Below are 21,329 nucleotides of genomic sequence, written 5' to 3'. Positions count from 1 at the left end.
TATTCCAACTCATAAGTCAATGATAAACTTACAAAGCCATGGCAAAAATCACTGAAAGATAAACAGTTTACAAAACATAAATTAAGACAGCAAAATGAACACTGCCAAAAATCAGAGGTGATCTCAGGTGTTCTGAATTATAAAGACTCTGTGAGATTGATGGATGGGATGGGATTGTGGATTTGACAATTAAAATATACCCTTCATCATCTGTAAGTTGTTAAATAAATTCAAATCTAATGCAGACAGGAGCTGCCAATGATTAGAAAAGTGTATCCAGATTAAAAAGAAGGACAGTTTGAATTAACTTTTGAAGCTTATCTGGCTTTGATTCAAGTCTGCATCAAACTTTGTTTCAAATGTATCGAAAGATAAAGGATCTTCAAAATTTTCAGCAAATTCTTTTTTACGCCCCAGCCGTAGTGGAGGGCCATTAAGTTTTACCCTTGTCTGTACATAATTTGTCCATCTTTACATCCCAAAGTTGGTTTCTGTTCTCTAATTTTAGTTTGCCTCAACCAATTAATATAAAACTTAATCGAAATACTAATTACCACAAAACTCAGATCCAGTAAGAATTTTGTTGGCCTTGACAAATGGAAAATTGCTAAATTTCTAACTTAAGTTTGCCCCAACCAAATATGAAACTTATACCCAAAGCTTATTACCACAAAACACAGATCAAGTTATAATTTTGGTGGTGTCACTTTAACAGTTAAAAAAGAGTTATGCCCCTTTACAAATGGAAAAAAAAATGCTGAACTTGTTGTCCACAACCAAATGTTATGAAACTTATACACATTACATACTTCTTATAACAACAAATTTCAAAGCAAGTTTGAATTTTGGTTATGTCATTTTTACTGTTCTAGAGTAATGCCTCTAAACAAATGGAAAAAATGGCTGAATTTTGGGTTTCTGTTGTCTAACTTAAGTTTGCCTAAACCAAATGTAAAGAAACTGTTACACAATACTTATTACCACAAAACTCGGACCCAGTACAAATTTTAGGTAGTCACTTTTACCGTTCTTTTTATTACTTTATTTGATATATGCAAGTGGTCATGTGTCACATGGACTTATTCCCCATTCTTTTGTGAATAGATAAAGAAGTAGGAAAAGTGGGTTAAAATATTTTTCATGCATACCTCAATTTTTTACTTCATATGTCATATCTCTGAACTCTTTATTGAAGTCAGCTAGATCATCTAAACTTGCTTGCATATGGAATTAAGTGTATTGATAAACAGCACCATAAACTTTTATTTCATTCTTGACTAATATCTGTTCAAGTGAAGTTTATTTACTGAAAGATGTAGAATTTGGTTGAAAATATATCAATTTCTTCTTATTAAGAAGTCCATTATTTAGTTGGAAGTACACCAGGCTTTTTCATTGTGTTTACTAGCCTACATATGAGGGTAGTGATCCCCTTTAACTTCAGGCGTCAAACAGTCATTTTTGGCTACCATTAACACCAAATTGGTAAACAAATTAAAGAAAAACTGCATAAAGGTTTAAAAATAGTTTTATTTGGTGAAAGCAAGCTGTGTGTGAATACAACAGATCATAGATATAAAGAAAGACTAAGAAATACAGATAGAGGTCATTTTATACTTTTTATAAATTTCTACAAGTTAATAAAGATTCAAAATACTATTTTTTCAAGACTCAATATTTGCTTGATAGTTTCTTGGGTTGCTATAGATTTGTGCAAACCTGCTAAAGAAAGGATAAAGTCTTTATATCTAAATTTGAAAAAAATAAGTTTTAGCTCTGTTTTTCAAGAGGCATTTCCTTTTTTTCAATGTTTAAAGCTTTCAAGTGTTTTTGGTTATTTCCCTTGTCTCTTTTCATCATATTTAGGTATACAGATAGTGTTGCAATATTCATTTCAACATCTCTTAAAAAACACATTTTTACTTTATCAGCAAGGTCAATCACTAACCAACAAATTCCTTCCCTTACTGGAAGGTAGCAACATTCCTATTTTATAAGAGGATTGTAGCAATGAACTTTAATCACAGATACACAATTTTCTAAAGCCATATAGCAATTCAAAGGACGTTGAAATTTGTTTTGAAATATCAGTATAATAGTGTGAAAGGGAGGTAATGCTGTAATAGTGTCTTATATGTTACAGAATTACATTATATGTTACATGTGAAGCTGAGATATTATTGCAACATTGTAGGTTTTTGAAAATGAGATTAACAGAAAATAATGAATTGCATGAAGTATTGGTAATGACTGCTAAAATATTAATTAAGTCTTGTTGTAGTCTAGGGAAGGATCGGAATGTTGAAATATCATTAATATATACAAAAGTGGCTTTTCTAAAAAATGGATTTTTAATGAAAGACTATTTCATGGACATATGTATCTTAAATAAGATAGAAAGGCCAAATGCCTTGCCATATGCACAATCATACTCAGATATTAAATTATTTGCTCATACATATATAATACCATACCATAAAAGTTCAATTGTTTGTTAAATCAATTCAAATATTGATACAAATAATATAATGGTACCTTTGTTAAGTTACTTTATTTGACTTATTTAATTATTTAATAGTCATATTCTCAATTTTATATGTAAACAAAAATGCTTAAAACACCTGAAATCATATAGAAATAAATCCCGATATTCTGTTGATATTTCTCATTGAAAAGGATTACAATGTTCTAATGTCATTAATATATCATTTATTAACAAAGAACATGTTTAGAATAAGACAAACAAAAAATCAATCTCTACTTTGATCAGAAACTTTCTGACATCATTCTGTATATTTGTATGTTGTAGTTACAAAATTTGAAGTACAAAATGTACTTCTTATTTACAACATGGATAACAATTCCAGTAAATGTCTGACTAGAATAATATATATAACATATCAACTGACCATTATATGAACAATCATCAAACCATCACAGACAAACAAATATTGGCTATTCCAAGAAAAGGAAATGGTCAAGGCCTAGGTGAACTCATATGGATGGTTTGTATTTCAAAGAGTAATTTAAAGAAAATGTATTTTTATACTAGTTACTTCTGCTGATTTGATGCAGTTGTGAAGAAATGCTTTCATCAAGTAAATGCCAACTTGCTTTCCTTGGAATAGCTCAATAAACAATACCGGTACATACAATTAAAATATTTCACATTTTTCACAACACATGAACTTTTATGCAAAGCTTTGAAGCTTCATTTTTCTGAATGCACTCAAATTAGGAAAATTGGTTAAGTTTAAAAAAAATGAAAATTATTTTTATAAAAGAAATAATCATTTTATCCTAGTCTTATTTCATATCTTCTTGTTGGCTAATATTCTGAGTTTCTTACTTTTCCTGTGACAGTCACAGAAAACAGAAGAATTCTTTTCCTGATGTGAATTACAATGCAATATTATGTAGTCCCTATGATCTTATAACAATAGTATGTTTATTTGATAAAAAATGCATCTATTAGTTATAAAGATATTTATTAAAATGCAAATCTAATTCTAAACCATGAAAAATTTTGAAAAAAAGAATGAAGAAAGGAGTATCAGGGTTGTATTTCAAATAATCTTTACCCAAAAAATGTATGGTTACACTTTTGCTCTTGTTGTTCATTTCCCCAAATAACTTGTTTATAAGCATGATAAGAGATAATATGACTCAGAGCAGTGAACATGGTATTTTTCACATTGAAACCTAGAAAAAAAGAATTCTGGCAAACCAAAAAGGTAGTTCACATCACATTTCCTAAGCCAACATTATTAATTATTCAGACACTTTTATCACAGTAAAATATCACATCAAAAATATTTTTGACTTAATATTACACACCATAAATATATACATATATGCCAGTATTAAAGCATTTGTTGTTTGTCAACAAATAATGTACTAACACAAATATAACAAGTATAGCATAACATAACATTTAAATGGCAATTACTTAACATCACTTAGTTTTCAAGTCAATTATTCAAGTAAAATAGTTAAGCCAAAAAAAATATATCTATATTCTCATAAAAATACAACTGGTGTTTTTTCCCCAAAATATTTTAAGATTAACATTCCTGAATCATAAATTATGAAAAATACAGATGTTCTTAAACTACAAGTATTTTTTTTATTCAAATTTGGTTTCATGAAAAATACACTGTTTCAAAAGACCATGAAGTGAAGTTAATTAACAAATTCTTGGTTTTATATAATATGGTTTGAAACTTGCTATCAAAATGTAACGACATTTTCAAAATGCTGTCATGTGTTGGTTTTGTTCTATTACTTTTCACTCTATTTGTTTAAATCATTTAAAAGTTACCTCTTTTTTCCTTCTTTAGGTTTAATATAATTCAACATTTTGCATTCACTATATATTTGAGGTGCAAAAAAATCACCAAAAAAAAAGGAAATGATACATATTCCTGATTGCATGATTTCTAATATTTAGTATTAACAGTTCAGTCCTGCACCAAATAAAGTTCCTTTGTCTTTCCAAAAGCAGACAGGTGGTCTTAAAACCTAAATTTCAAGTTTGATTTTTTTTTCTTTTGAATAAGAAAAAGATGTAACCTATTCTGATCATTTATCAACACAATAGGGAGAATTATTAAGTTTCAAATTTCTGTATATGTGCATTATGAAGTTTCTATGGGAACAGAATTGACTGATTATGTGAAGACCTTTTACAATGCAAAGTTTCTTTATATTGTCATAGAAAATGCAGGGATCTGATGGAGGTTTTTTACCTTCTGTATATCTATCATATTTTTTTTAAAAGGCCATCCTTTCTAAAAATATAAAATTTTGTAACTTTCCTGCAGTTCAACCTCAACAATTTCAAATAAAAAACTTGAGATACAACTGTATAAAGTTCATGTTCAGATTTAATCAAAAGTCTTGGCTTTAATCAAAAAGCTGTTATTTATGTCAAAATTCCATAGACCAGTCTTTTAGTTTGGAAAATTTTAAATATCTGAATTGTTAAAAACAATTCGATCACTGTGCATAAACCAAAACAACAGCTGTATGACATCAGCTGTGATGACAAAAATGAAAGCTTTTACAATGGTAAACTTGTGGTGTCAAATACTGTCTTATTTTTACTGTAATTCTTCAGTAAAACTTACGATGTCCTATAAAGTTTATAATTCTGAATGTTCTGAATGTTCCCTTTCAAATGTTGCCATTCTGTACAGTCCTCAAACAAACATTTTGAGATGAAACATTTAGGCTAATCATATGATTGTAGTTAAACGAAAAGACTACACTAACACATGTAATGTGCAGATACATTATAATTTTGTGTAATACAATTCAGTCATGATCACAGAGCAGTACTGGTTTCCGTCTCTTTTCAATCCAAGTTCTTGTTTGTCATGAACTGGTAACAAATTAAATTAAATTCAAAGAATCTGAACATGGCAAAGCAGTATAGCAGTAGTTCTCCCAGTATCAGCTTACTCTCTCAGACTTTAATACCTTCTGTTCCTGAAAAATATAAAAAATATTCTTTATAGTCATGATAGTCAACAAATGATATTTTTATATATGTTCTAGAATTAATTAAGATGATTCAAAACAGAATCCCTGGGACAGGTTATAACTGATAAGACAATAGTTTTTAACTACATTATGAATAATTTTAATCAACTAAGTAATCATGACACAAGTCTGAATCAATTTTTTTTCTGTCTGACATACTTCAACCATTCTTCTGTCAACAAGTAAAAATGTTGACTTCAATGATTTCTTTAATTTCATCATTATTTTGAATTTACAAATATTTTGTTGTTCTACATGTTTGATATGGTAACATATCTTAATTTAAAAAAAAAGACAACCAATGCATCTCAAATTACAGAAACAAAAACCTATTTCTTTTCTTGCTAATTGCATAAAAAAATGATGTTTTTTCGAGGTGTATGTTGTTAAATTTATCACTGTGCCATACAAACCAAAAATTTATAAATTGACATGAACCTTTTTCTATGTTTATTTTTATTGTATGAATATAAAATTGAGAATCTTGATTATGCTTGACTACAACAATAAGTCTTCATTCTTTAAAAAAAATATTTTTTTGTTTTTGGTATTGTAACAATAGTCATACATCATATTCTTTGTCTTCCACAAATCCCTCAACAGCTACAATTTGATACTGTTTGGCTCGGAGTCCATGTTCTGTTCTCCTTATGGTTCTCATAATTGTACTATTAATAACTGTAAGGAATTGCTGCATCTGCTTCTTTGAGGTGCTTGGATCAAAGATTAACAAACGTAATGATTTATCTGTTAATTCCTCTACTCCTACTATAGTTCTACTGTGACCTGCAAGATAAACGTTTTATGTACACAACAGCCTGTGTGGATTTTGCATTTTCTAACTGCCCACAGTGGACAGCCCACTCTAGCTATAATCTCCTTTTTTGTAAAAAAATATTGATTACAAATGCTTATCTGCATTTTTCAATTAATTGTACTTGCAAGTCTTTTGATTAATCAAAAGAAATTGCATGTCCACTCCTATGGGTGGCCAGAGTGGACAAGCTAGAAATTTTGCCCACCCGGTGCCAACTCCCACTGTGGAGGGGTGGACAAAGCAAAATCCACCTGTGCTGTAGTGTATATAAGAACCATTCCATACCTGCCAACCTCTGAAACCCCCAAAGAGGGAATCACCCCCTCAGCTTTGATAGCTTAGGAGGAGATTTTGCATGAATGACATTTTCAAGTTAAATATATGACCTGTTTACCTATTCATTCTATAAATAACAAATATAGTTCCTCGCATCCCATATTATTAGCATATTTTTGAAAATAAAGGCCATGAACAAATTTGAATAAATTAGGATGTGATGTGTGAGAGGCTAGGTCTATAAAAATTTATGACTTCATGTTCATTGGTATGGAGGCTTATAATCTACTGGCTTCTAATGTATGATTGTCACCTGATTTTAAAATTATATGCACAGTGTTTAATTGTGTCTTTGTGTTTGTTGTGGTTTGCCTATATATTGATGTAAATTTCCATACATAATTGATTAATACCTTTGCTTCACAGTTGCAATGTATATGTCTATTTTGAGCGATTTAAGGCATACAATAAAGAAAAGATCTCTTATCTATTTTTCTTAAAGTTTTGCACTAAGTTTGATATGCACTATTGAAATAAGTAAAGAAATATATACAGTCAAAACTTACTTTTCGAGAAATTTATTGATAACAGAAATTTTCTGCTCCCTTAAGTAAATTTGACTTGCTTAAATATATACAGGTTTATCTTCCATTGTATATAACACTTTCCTTACTGAATTGTTTTTTTCCGCGACGTTGTGTGACCTGATCAAATTTCCGCGCGCAGTTTGCCTGGCCTGAATTAATTTGACGTGTGAATGGGAAAAAAATGACGTTTTAATAAAAACGTGTGTATCTTTGTTGTTTCTCATCAAATCGGTTTCAAACTCGATATTGTTACACTTAAGTATGAAAGGAGTGTTGCAATATAAATAAATTTACATGACAATACCTACTTTTGATTTTTTTTAACCTTTTGTGGAAAGAAAATGACGTTTGATTTGAGAAATCTATTTTTTTTTGTGACCGGTTTATATTTTTGCCTCCGATCTTCTAAATTAACAATACAAATGGTAATTAACAATTTCGAGTGTTCCTTTATCATAGTTTTATAGAAAAAATAACTCCAGAGTCAAAATTCTAGCTTATTAGTCAGAATAAATACGAATAAAAATGGTTTGACAAATCCGCGGCGGCCATTTTTTTACCTGTACAATGCAATCACCAGATAGGAAGTTGTGTCCCTGGATAAGTTGGAGTTGTCTTTCTTAGTCCGATGTTTTCTTTGAATTTTTGCATGAATATTGATCTAAATTGACTATTGGGATCTTTTGTGGAATTTTTAATATTTTAATGGAGATATCTAATGATATTTTTTTCTGGTAAAATCAAAACTTTTGAGATTAATATGTGCTTTTTTTTTTAATGTGCAAATATTTTTTTCTGTTTTTTTTTGTATCAAACCACTGAGTGCATGGAAATATTAATTAAATGTAAGATGACCTGACACACTTATCCATGTACATTTAACACTTTAATAATGTGTTGATAAATTAAGTGAGACATAATTAAATGTTGAAAGACAATCATGAACTTTTAAAAATAAAATTACTTTAAAAAAGTCAATGATTTATTTTTAAAATTATTTATTATAAGTGTCCTGACTCCATGGGATGCTACAATTTCCACTGTCTTTGGTTTTGTATTGTTCAATGATGAAAATAATTTAATGTTCCTTATTAAAAAAAAAAATTAAATGAAAATGTCAACTGTAACAACAAATATAAATTATGAATATCCTTTCAACAACTTATCTGTGAAAACCTTTTCAACAAATTATGTGTATATAATATCCTTTCAAATTAAAAATTGTAACAAAGTAACTGTTAATTTAAGAAGTTTAATTTTTGACTGAGTGGGAGACAGTGAAGCAATGGGGTAGGCAAAGTGGTTTTCTACATTCAACACAACCATATTTTCAAACCTTTTTTTCCTGTGTACCTTTAATAGCTACCCTAGCCCAGCATATGTGACACCTTATCTTGTTTCCCAAAGTCTACTGGCAAACAGAGTTAACCTACATGTGTTTGATCTGTCTTGACATGGTAGATTTCACAATATGACATACACCATGTCTGACGCTACCAAAACCCAAAGTTTGATGGCCCATTTCTTTGTTTTAGAAGGCATGAATTGCTTGAATGCATCCCTCCCTTTGTAAGATATCATGAATCGCCACCTATCGTTTGGGGACATGTTGGTCTCTCATTTTTTGTCTGTTAAGGGGGTCTTTAATTTCTGAGTTTGTAAGATACATCATTATTAGTCTCCCATCTTTGCTCACCTCCCTGGTGCGTAGCAGTGAAGTGAAGATACCTTATTATCTGCATAATTTCGTCCATTTCTTTGATAAATAAGAGACCATGACTTATATTTTTAATAACTATAAACATGATAAAGCCTTCAAGTGTTGGGATAAATAAATTTCAGGATAAAAACAATATATGTACATTGTCAGAAAATATAACATTTTTGTCCTAAATTCTAAAGCTCATACAATTATATTTTATTTTCCGGCAATGTACATATATATTGAATATGAGAATAATTGCCTGTTAAAATAAAAACATAATTGTTATGGCTTTTTTACTCTAATATATGTGTGTGGCTCTGATCTGGCTGCGGTTTAACATCTTAAAATTGAGATGATTATATTCATATTTATATATGATTTATAAAAACATTACCGGTTTTATGTTAATTATCAAATCATTGCAATATTACTTTGCTCTTCATGGGCCCTTTAATTAGAATAAAAATATCTTATCTCTGGAATCAAAATATCCTATCTTTGGAATAAAATGTCTTATCTTATCTAATTATAACTATCAATTATTTGGTTGTCAGATAGAAACATCTGGAAAAAATATCCTTCTTTGGGTCTCATATGTTTTGTGGACCAGTTAGGCAGTTACTTCTGGGATAAATGGGGAAGACCTCTTTCAAATTTCAATATATAAAATCCTTGGTGCCATCAGTCATTGTTGGGGGACATATCAGGGGCATTATTTACATCTGTCAGCTGTCATTATTTTCATCTGAAAGTTCGCTGACCCCTTCTCTTTCAACATCATTTCACGAGTGATCATGAAATCATCACCGATGTCATTTTGAGGTCAATGCATTTCATACCGTTGACCAAGAAGATCTACTTCTCCCACCAAAAATCCCTCAAACTCGTTCTCAAAACTATCGGACATTTTTATGTCTCAGAATGTTACAGACACGATACAGACCATGAAACGACATTTTACTAATATTTACTATAATTATGCGTCCTTGACATCGGCAAGTGAGAGAGGAATGTGATTGGATTGTTTTATGTAGAACTTCCATAAAAGGAGTGCGACCTTTTGCACTCGTGGGAAAAATCCAATTACCGCGCCGACGGAAGTCGGATTATTAATTGATTTTATTCTCCGTGCAATTGTTAAAATCGTTTTTCGTAATTTGTATCATATTGTCAATCAAAATATTCATGAAACCTAATTTAACTTTCCTTCCAAATAACCTTTTCTCGACGAAAAAAGTCACATGTTCGCATCACATGTTTTTGTACAAAATGGCGGCGGCTTATTTTGTTTGTTGACGCTACCGATCTTTCATTGTATTGAAGTATATATAAGGTATCAAATTCAGTCATAATTGGTATTCTTTAACTGTGATATACAAGCTTCCTGAAAACCTATATATGTATAGGTTAAACATAGATTTACGGGGGGAAATGAGTTAAAAGACAAGAAAAATATGATTATCACGTGATTGTCTATGCCTGAAAGCATTGTTCGGCCTGGCTACGGGGATGCCTCAACACATTGTTCGGCCTGGCTACGGGGATGCCTCAACGCATTGTTCGCCTTGAAAGGGTTAATTAATAAATCCCATGGACAATTTGATGAAGTAGTAATTTTTCCACAAATTTGGTTTCTGATTACTTGTTACTGTTTGAAATGCCCTTAAGTATGGTAATTGGTTACAGAAGCTGGTTATTTCTTTTTATGTAAATGTCTAATTGTCATTTACCCAATCTCTTTTCTATCGATATCTATCAATTGATGCATATCAACTTTCAGCAATCTCATCTTAATTTATCCCTCCCACAAACACAATTGTCCTCCTGAATAAATCACTTTATTTCTTTATACTGTTTTTTAGTATTCACCATGATTGAGATATCATATAGATCAGAATTCAAACCAACAAAGAAGTACACAATTTAGTTTCGGGGCCAGCTGAGGACCACGTCGGTGCAAGATTTTCTACCTGGCTTGAAGACCCATTGGTGGTCTTCGGCTGTTGTCTACTAGTTGGTCGGTTTGTTTTCTCTTTCACATGTTCCCCATTTACATTCTCAATTTTAATATTAAAACATTGCGTTCCACAATGAGAACAAGCACACAATGTTACCTTGGTGTTGTAGATACAGAGGTGGTTTAAACATGGTTGGTTGTTGAAAGTAATCCTTTACCCATTGGAACAGCCTGGGATGTGTTCCTTGTGGTCCTGATGGGCTATGGAAGTCTAATAATCTACATCTATAAAATAAATATCTTGGGTATTATAATTGGTACATTTTTCTACTATTTTTATCTATTCAACATCAGCTGGTCCAAATAGTGTATCTTGACTAGCTAATATAAAAAAAGAAGATGTGGTATGATTGTCAATAAGACAACTCTCCACAAGAGACCATATGACACAGAAATTAACAAATATATTTCGCTGTACGACCTTCAACAATGAGCAAAGCCTATACAGCATAGTCAGCTATAAAAGGAACCAAAATGACAAATGTTCAACAATGCAAACAAGAAAACATGCTTACTTTCTAATGAAATACTATTGAGATCAACATGACAACATTTTTTAGAAGAATTTTTAACTTTTTGTGATACAGATATTGCTTAAATTGTTGTTTAAGTGTTTTGTTTTTATGCTGTTTGACTTAAGCTATGAAATGCACCAGACAAACGGAACATTCCAATTTCCATCCATTAAATGACAAAACTGAAAACTGAACCAATAGTTTATTGAATGAATTTATATGGTTCTGACTGTATCCAAGGCAAATTATGTGTAAAATGCATGCAAATTAATATTCAATTCAATATCAGGTCAATGTAAGAATAAAATATATTTTTTTTGTTTTCGGCACAAAACAGTTGAAGTGCTCAGTGAATCTTCCATGTTCTTATTTACTAAGCCTTATACAAACAAGAATGTGTCCAAAGTACACAGATGCCCCACTCGCACTATCATTTTCAATGTTCAATGGACCGTGAAATTGGGTAAAAAATCTAATTTGGCATTAAAATTAGAAAGATCATACCATTGGGAACATGTGTACTAAGTTTCAAGTTGATTGGATTTCAACTTCATCAGAAACTACCTTGACCAAAAACTTTAACCTGAAACTTGCACTTTCATTTCCTATGTTCAGTGGACGGTGAAATTGGGGTCAAAAGTCTAATTTGGCTTTAAAATTAGAAAGATCATATCATAAGCAACATGTGTACTAAGTTTCAAGTTGATTGGACTTCAGCTTCATCAAAAACTACCTTGACCAAAAACTTTAACCTGAAACTTGCACTTTCCTTTTCTATGTTCAGTGGACCGTGAAATTGGGGTCAAAAGTCTAATTTGTCTTTAAAATTAGAAAGATCATATCATAAGCAACATGTGTACTAAGTTTCAAGTTGATTGGACTTCAGCTTCATCAGAAACTACCTTGACCAAAAACTTTAACCTGAAACTTGCACTTTCATTTTCTATGTTCAGTGGACCGTGAAATTGGGGTCAAAAGTCTAATTTGGCTTTAAAATTAGAAAGATCATACCATAGGGAACATGTGTACTAAGTTTCAAGTTGATTGGAATTCAGTTTCATCAAAAACTATCTAATATATTTTTCTGACCTTGGTCGACCTACTATTGTATATCTATTTACATGCAGTGAACAGGTAGTATACTGAAGACACTTATCTGGTCCATGTTATACCGCCAGTAATCAATCTAATTCTGTTTCAACCTTTATCTTCAGTTATAAACTTACTTGACCTTGAGTGAGAAGAGTGTGGCAGCTATTTCAGTGGCACCAATCCACTTTGTAGAGTCTACCACACGACCACCGAGCTGTTCACAACCTTGTTTATCAAAGCCTTTCTCCCAGGCAGCTTCTATCAATCTTTGGATTTTTGGAATAGATGGAATCTGTGGCTTGCCTATAATAGTCAAAATAAAATATGGTAGTATTGTATCAAGATATAGCCATTTTACAATGTTTTGTGTCCTTTCACATTTTTTATATACATTTTGTGGTTCAGTAACAGCATAAAAAATGCTTGTTGACTTGGAAACATTTTTGTTTCCATAGTACACAGATGCCCCAATCGCACTATCATTTTCTATGTTCAGTGGACCCTTAAATTGGGATTAATACTCTAATTGGGCATAAAAATTAGTAAGATCATAACACAGGGAACCTAAATACTAAGTTTCAAGTTGATTGAACTTTAACTTCATAAAAAACTACCTTGACCAAAAACTGTAACCTGAAGTGGGACAGAAGGACAAACGGAAGGATGAATGAACGGACACACAGACTAGAAAACATAATGTCCATAAATGGGGCATAATAAAAGGGCAGTAAAAAGGTTTAGAAAAAAATATCTCAGTGAAATTGTAATTTTCTTACCAAATGCAATAAACAGTATTTTACAATATTTGTCTTACCAATAAACAGTATTTTACAGTATTCGTCTTACCATTAAACAGTATTTTACAGTAAGTTGGGTTGGTTGCCAGAGACGACAACAACATCTGGAAGTTTCTGTAGCCACACCCCCATCCTTTATCTCCATATGATGCAGCATAATGCATTATATCTGTACATAACCAAAAGTTTGTTATGTTACTCAGCTGAGCATCATATTTACTTATTCTCTCTATAACATCTACAAAATAAAAATATTACACAAAACGATCAATATACATGAATACAACAACTCATCAGATTAAAGAAGTCTTTTGATTTTTATTGGTTGCTCAACAGTTGGGTTGCTGTCTTAATAAAATATTCATCAAATATTTTGTTATTCATATATGTATATTGCTTATATCAATAGACCAAAAATAAGAAAGTTTTGCTAAAAAAAATGCAAGTTAATTGTACTTACTATCCTAGCATTTTTGCATAAAATTGAAATGATGAGCAAAGAATATTTGTGTTGAGACTTCTGTCTCTCCAATATGGTTTTCAAGTAACCGGTTATAAGCAAAGGCAGACAAAATGATATGTAAGGCCACACTTAAAAATATTTTGGTTTGCCATACCCTACCCAACATCAAGACAGTGGGTAGGTTGGTAGGCATTTAAATTTTTTTTTGCAAAAAGAAATTCAAGTTTTGGATGTTTATTAGTCTTCATGCCTATCTGAATAAAAAAAAAATAGGGATGTGTCCATACCCCCATAGCATATAGATTATAATGGGACAGAACTCAAGAACTGTAATAGTGAAGCTGCCAAAATTTGAATTTAAACTAAGTATAGTGGTAATACGCATTAAATATAGTTGAGACAAACTAAAGATGAATTAATGCGACCTACCGAATTAGACTATTTACCGGATTTGTTATCACATAAGCACCACATGGGGTGCCATATGTGGAGCAGGATCTGCTAACCCTTCAGGAGCACCTGAGATCACCCCTAGTTTTTGGTGGGGTTCGTGTTGCTTATTCTTTAGTTTTCTATGTTGAGTCATGTGTACTATTGTTTGTCTGTTTGTCTTTTTCATTTTTAGCCATGGCATTGTCAGTTTCTTTTCGATTTATGAGTTTGACTGTCCCTTTGGTATCTTTCATCCCTCTTTTATGTTAAAAGAACAGAAATGAATGAATTCAACAATTTTTCCATTTGTTAAGGGGCATAACCCTAGAATGATTATTCAAATGCTTGTGAGCACTGAATGGTAAAGACTGCTTTAATTTATTGTAATTTATCAGTTGGTAGTAAAAATGAATATTGCATTGTATAAAGCATTGGTTTTAGTTGATTAAACTACCATTCTGGATAAAGAAAGATAACTCCAATTTTCAAAGAAGATTTTAAAAAGCATTGATTGTAGTTGATTCAACTTTAATTATGGACAAAGGAAGATATCTCCAATTTAAAACAAAATTTACTTGATTGATATTTTTGAAATTTTTCAGCAATTTTTCCATTTGAAAAGGGGATAACTCTAGAACAGTTAAAGTGATGGCCCAAAAATTTCAACTTGGAGCACATTTGTTTCTAACCTAAATGATGTAAATGATCAAGCGCATAGTCGTTTAATCCATTTGTTTTTTTACATGTTTTGGTCAACATTGACATCGTTCACATAAACAATGTAGGCGCAAAATATTCGCGTAGTCGTTGATCTTTTATCGTTGAGATGTGTAAACGATAAATTTGTTTCTGCATCTGTCATTTAAATAATTACGAGCACGTGTTGTTTTCGCAAAGTCCTGGTTATTCATTTCCCGCACTTTTACCTGTTTGTTTACAGTTCGTGAGTGTAATCTATTTCTGTCTCACTTTTTGGGGTCGATAAAGTTTATTAAATGATGTATTTGTTTCAAGCAGCTTAACGTTTACTAAACGATAGTCATCGATGACAAAATTTTTGGTTAGAAACAAATGCACTCTTGATCTGTATATTGTATTAGTTAGCATTGTGTATAAGTTTTATAACATTTGTTTGAGGCAAACTAAAATTAGAGAACGGAAACCAACTTTGGGACGTAGGGAAGTACAGACATACAAGGGTAAAACTTAATGCCCCCTCCGCTACAGCGGGCATTAAAGTATTTTCACATCATGACAATAAAAGATTTTGAATAGGCAGCTATTTTCTGGGCAGGTAGGGGGCAAACAAACCTTTTCTTTTTTATGGCCTAAGGGAGACAACTGTCAGGAAATACATGATTTATTTGTAGAAATACAATATTAGATGATGAATAACAAGTAATTCTATATAAATATAACATGAAATTGAAAAAACAGACAAAAAAGATACCAAGTGTAACTTAATACTAAATACTGTGAGTTCATTTATTATTTGTGGATACAAATTTTCATGGATTAAAAATATTTTTGTGGATATTTGATTTTGTGGTTATCATAGTTGTACAACATTTTGCCAACAAGTCCAACCAAATTTGTCCTGCGTTGAACATCATTAAAATTTGGTGTGACAGGAATAATAATGAATCCACATACCTTTGGTACAGGAATGTCCATCATCAACACCATGTAAATCTCTGCCTTTCATGTTGGCTACCTGTTGATGGTATTCTCCAATAGTTATATCTCCTCTAAATACAGCCTTTCCTAAATTCTTCTCATACTGCTTCTTATAGTTTTTTCCTTCAGTCATCCCATACATGTTCTGAATGTATATATAAAAAAAACCAATGAGGACCATCATGTTTTTCAAAAAATATCATAATAACTTTTGATATTTTGAATTTGAAATCATTTGAGTAAGAAAAAGCTGTTGATCAAATTGTTGAAAGCAGTACATACATGTATGGTGTTCATTATCACTGAACCAGTAAATATTTGTTTAGGGGCCTCTGGGTGCGAGAATTTCTCTTTGCATTGAAGACCTGTTGGTGACCTTCTGCTGTTGTCTGCTCTATGGTCGGGTTGTTGTCTCTTTGGCACATTCCCCATTTCCTTTCTCTATTTTATGGTAACCTGTGTTTTTTTTATATCCTTGCCCTTTGGTCAATATTTTTCTCAATATGATATCGATAAAATCATGTCTCCTTATTTTTATGTAGAAATACACACACATCATTTTGTAAAATGGATATCAGAGTATAAATCATCAATCAATTGCTCGACATAAATAGGATGTAACAAAATCTGCATCCCAATGAACTATGTTGTGTGTACTCACAAATCACAGGTAAAGAATATGATGTAATATTACTTAACTGTTATTGGCTCCAATATTCAATTGTACTTTTAACCCTAAAATCCAAGGAGAATAAATGTAATAGACACTCCAACCACTTATTAGAAGCTAATTGGCTACTACTTAAATATTCATAAATATATAATCATAAAACTAGATCTGTATGCAAATTTACCTGAAGAGCTTGGAAATCCTTTTCTTCTCGTTCTTTCTCATCTGTTTCATTTTTCATTAACTCCTCAGCAACAGCCATATCATTTATTTCTCTAATTAAAACTACAAAAAATATATCAAACTAAACATAAGTAAAACTCTATTTAAAATGAAAGTGGTATGCATAATAACCAGTACTTATAGCATCAGTAAAAGTGAATAATCAGTTATTATATTTATCAAAGTTGTACATAAATATATATCCATACAATCCATTATCTTACAATGCGAAGTTAACTTCATATATTATCAACTATTAAATCAGTATCATGAATATCATCAATATAGGTGTGCATCATCAATGACAGTCACTATGTTAACAAAGCATATGGGTTTTTGCACACTGTTGAAGGCTGTAAAGGGACCTATAGATGTAAACTTCTATGTTATTTGATATCTGGTGGAAAGTTGTCTCATTTGTAATTAAGCCACATCTTTATGATCGATGATCTTCTTAATGTTATATCAATAACATTTTTCATAACATTTCATGCAGTTGTATTTACCATCATACTGAAGCTTATGACTCTCAACACTCAAACTTAATATAATGAACATGATGAATGCAAAGTTTATGTTTTAATTCCTTTTATAATTAACTGTTTAACCCTTTTTAATCAAGTATCAACTGTTGTTGTTTTCTTTTTTTAATATTGTTTTTATTTAACAGCCCAGATGTTTCTGAAACTTTTCTGTAATTCTAAAAAAAAAAAAAGAAAAGTGTCAATTTTACTGATTTGGATAATAATAACTTAAAGTCTACAATTTTTCACCTGGGGTTTGTTCTGCTGAGAAATGTCCATTTACATGTATCTCTAACAAAGCTGTCTCATGAAATTCCTCATCACACATTGGACATATATGTATATCCTCAGCACTACCATTAATATTATCTGTCCCATCTGACCATCGATTGGATTTATCTGGGCTTAAGATGTCCATATGTTTAGCATTCACATGAACCTGAAGTTCTTGAGATGAAAAGAAAGACATTGTACAAATGGGACACATATACCTTGAATCATCATCACCTCCGTCTAGACCATTCTCTGGACTAAGAATGTCAACATGTTCACTGTTTACATGGGATTGAATCTGACCTTCAGAATCTGTGCAGTATCTACAAAGTGGACATGTAAACTCTGAAGGAATGTTGGAATTGATATCTGGTTCAACATTGTCATTTATATCTGGAATTATTAATCCCTGGTCCCCTGAGCCTCCTGCTCTAGCCGGGGGAACATTCCGACCATTCTGAACAGCACCCCTGTCACTCACAACACTAGCTAATACAGGATTTCTTTCATTGTTATTTGTGTGTACTATTCCTGACACAGAAGCAACATTTAAACACAGTCTACTCTTCTTTTTACCGAGACTTTCAGGATCAGAACTTAGCACTTTACTTGTTGAGCAATCCATTGAACCTAAAATACCATTCGTTGGTTTTTTTACATCTTTTTCTATCGGACTACAACAACCGCTATCACTAGTCCCCTCCTGAAATTCAAAATCTGTCCCACTAGCACCATCAGGACTAAAACATTCGTCTAAATGAGCTTTATTGATATGTAGATTCATTTCATTGGCCGTGATCCCTCCCAAATCACAAAATGGACAATATACTTCTTGTTCAACATGCTCCATCATAACATGTTCTCTCATCTGAGGTTCTGTGAAACCATTCTGACCACAAATTAAACAGGTAAAGGTATCATAGTCATCATTGCTTTTCCCACCTTCAGCCATTATCTGCAAAAAAAAAATATCCAAAATTAACAAACTTATGAAATACTTATTCCTCACTACATGCACTAGTTATCTCATATCAAATGAATTGAACAAACTAATTCTAAGACTATGAATAAAATTTTTCTAGTCATTTCAGTATCAAACATGTCAAAATATCAAAAACATAGTTTAAAATTAGTAACTTTTAATCTGTATAACACTTTACAACATGTACAACTATATCATGTACATCATGAACATGTAACTGAACTGTGGGATTGTTTTTCACCTATAGCAATTCTTAAGGTATATGCATGGGGTAAAATTTCACCCATTCTCACCGCCATTGAAAGATCTAAGCAAGACTTGATTATTCAGATGTTTTTTTAATAATGACTAACAAAATACAACTGGCATCAATGTAGTGACATTACGTAATACATCAATGTCCCAAAGGTTTATGAGTATAATCACAGATATTACAGGCAGATCCAGAGGGCCTTACGGGTCCAAGGCCCCCTCCCTTTGTGGGAAAAATTTGTTTAATTATATATAGGTAAAAGCCGAAGCTTGACTGGAGTGGGCCCCCCTTATAAAAAGTTCTGGATCCTCCACTGAATGGTGGTCAATAATTCTAAAGCTTTTGCATGCTAAAATAACAATTAAACTTGTGATCTATAGCATTTCCAGATGATGAAAACAATGAAAAGAACAACATTATCTGCAAATGTAAGCATCACTAGGTCATAACCTTTACTTCATGACTATTATAACAGTTGTTTATGTGGAGCAGCAGAATTGAGCATTAAAGGCTACAGTGAAATCTGCTGTGTCTGAGTGATGATACTGGTATACATGTACATGTACCTGATTTTGTGCTTTCTGCAATGTTACACAAATAAAATTAGTCTTCCAAATGAGGAATTATTATGAGATCAATTGATGTAAATGATGTCATTGAACAATCAGTTCTTATTGTGACATTATCAGATTATACGTAGACTAACATATACATGTACACATGACATATAAAACATTGTGACATAAAACATGAAAGGGAAAGTGCAAAAATTACAGAGAAGCCCATGATGACTTTATCATTTGTAAAAGACCTTTTTGCTATTTAGGAATCTGTGACACCTGACTATTTAGGAATCTGTGACACCTGACCTGAGAATTTGCGACACTTGAACTTTCGACATTATTGAACAATCATGTAGTTCATATTCATCATGTTCATGATAATTTCATGATATTTGTGGCGTCAGTATAGCACGTACTGTATCCCTATAGTCTGTGACTTTTGATACTTTGATATTTACATGATTTATTATTGTATGATATGATTGGTACTACTACTAGTACAAATTATTATAAGGCACTGGCTACGGTTACCTGGAAATGTAACCATGGTGACAATAATAAAAATATTATTGTTACATTAGAGACTAATTGCCGTAATTAATCGGATCCTTACCCAAACCTGTATTTTGGCAATTAGTCTCCAATGTTACAATAATATTTTTCATTATTGTTACATTTCCAAGTAACCACGTAGCCAGTGCCTTATAATAATGTCTTGAAAGGGCTAACCTATTATTATTTTTTTTATTTGATGTTGCTGTACATGCTGTAAGACGACTTAGCAATAAAATATAATAGCCTCTCAGGCCATAAAAAAGAATAGGTTTGTTTGCCCAAACGCTACCTACCCAGAAAAAAGCTGCCTACTCAAATTCTTTTATTGTCCTGATTTGAAGAAGTTTTTTTTTTTAATCAGATAGGCATGAAGACTAATAAAAACCAGATACTTCAATTTCTCTATTTGAAAAAAAAAAGAAAATGCCTACCTACCTACCCACTGTCTCAACCTTTGGGTAGGGTTTGGGCAAACCAAAATAATTTTAATTGTGGCCTCAGGACGTCATAATTATTTGGACTAGACCCAACATTATACATTTATTTCCCGTGCCTGAGGGAAATATGAAGATTTGTTCACCCAAGAAATATCATACCAAGGGAAATGAATGTTTTATTCCACTGCCTATACTTTTTTTTTTACTTATACATAAATTTACATAATTGTTTTCTTATTCGTTTTGTTTTAGAACTATAAACACAACATACAAAATGATAATCAGTACCTATTTAAAGTTAATTAATTGTTTATTCTTTTCTATTTGCTTTTAGATTGAAATAATTTTTAAAATAAACCCTATCAAAATATTTTATTAAAACATTAACCGTGGGTAACGTCGCACAAGGCAATCTGGACGTTCAGAGGGGAATATATGATACTCGGAGGGGATAATAATAATAAATTTCCGAATTAGATACTCACAGGGGAATATGATGTTTTGTTCGATGTCACGTGTGAGAGTTTCAACCAATCAAATGTTGATTTCGCTATCAAAATCAACATGCAATGGAATAAAATATTTTGTTTAAGTTCTAGCATATGACAATGTTGATAAATGAAGAAAATATTAAAAGAATTTATCCCTGATTCAACCAATTTCCATTTTTTAAATGGACCTTGTTATACCTTTAAATTATTTCAGTGTTCCTCTTTCTTTACAGTCAATATAGATTATGGTGTAAATTGTTTAGAGTAAATGAGAAAATGAAAGTAAATTCACAGATTGTGTAAGAAAATTTCTGTCAATTTATTCATAGTGGTACAAGAAAGTGTTGATTTTAATGCGTATATTAAAAACACCCTGCTTACTTATTTGATGATTACAGATAACAAAAGAAATTGTTAAATGAAACTATTTTAGTTGT

At 31.4% G+C, this 21,329-nt stretch overlaps 2 protein-coding genes across 3 annotated transcripts in view; both read right to left on the bottom strand.

Annotated features, from left to right (window-relative positions):
* LOC139490679 (glucose dehydrogenase [FAD, quinone]-like) overlaps positions 1–21,329 on the bottom strand; it is a 542,951-nt gene that overhangs the window by 372,704 nt on the left and 148,918 nt on the right. The window lies entirely within an intron of this gene.
* LOC139490677 (zinc finger-containing ubiquitin peptidase 1-like) lies at positions 1,513–21,238 on the bottom strand. Of its 2 annotated transcripts, XR_011656373.1 has the most exons (10): positions 21,091–21,235; positions 17,588–18,566; positions 16,777–16,877; positions 15,899–16,067; positions 13,400–13,588; positions 12,688–12,856; positions 11,044–11,171; positions 6,113–6,330; positions 4,830–5,490; positions 4,202–4,786 (listed from the first exon to the last, which is right to left on the bottom strand). XR_011656373.1 is itself a non-coding variant. In XM_071277594.1 (9 exons), exons 2-9 carry the CDS (start codon positions 18,561–18,563, stop codon positions 5,455–5,457), a joined length of 1,986 nt encoding a protein of 661 aa, XP_071133695.1. In that variant the 5' UTR covers positions 18,564–18,566; positions 21,091–21,238; the 3' UTR covers positions 1,513–5,454. The 2 variants fall into 2 exon arrangements, 1 of the variants encoding a protein (XP_071133695.1); XM_071277594.1 differs by having other exon boundaries at positions 1,513–5,490; positions 21,091–21,238.

Source organism: Mytilus edulis, chromosome 10, assembly GCF_963676685.1.
Source record: "Mytilus edulis chromosome 10, xbMytEdul2.2, whole genome shotgun sequence".
Taxonomy (NCBI): Eukaryota; Metazoa; Mollusca; class Bivalvia; order Mytilida; family Mytilidae; genus Mytilus; species Mytilus edulis.
The sequence above is the reverse complement of the archived record's forward strand: the minus strand, read 5'-3'. Positions and strand labels throughout refer to the sequence as shown.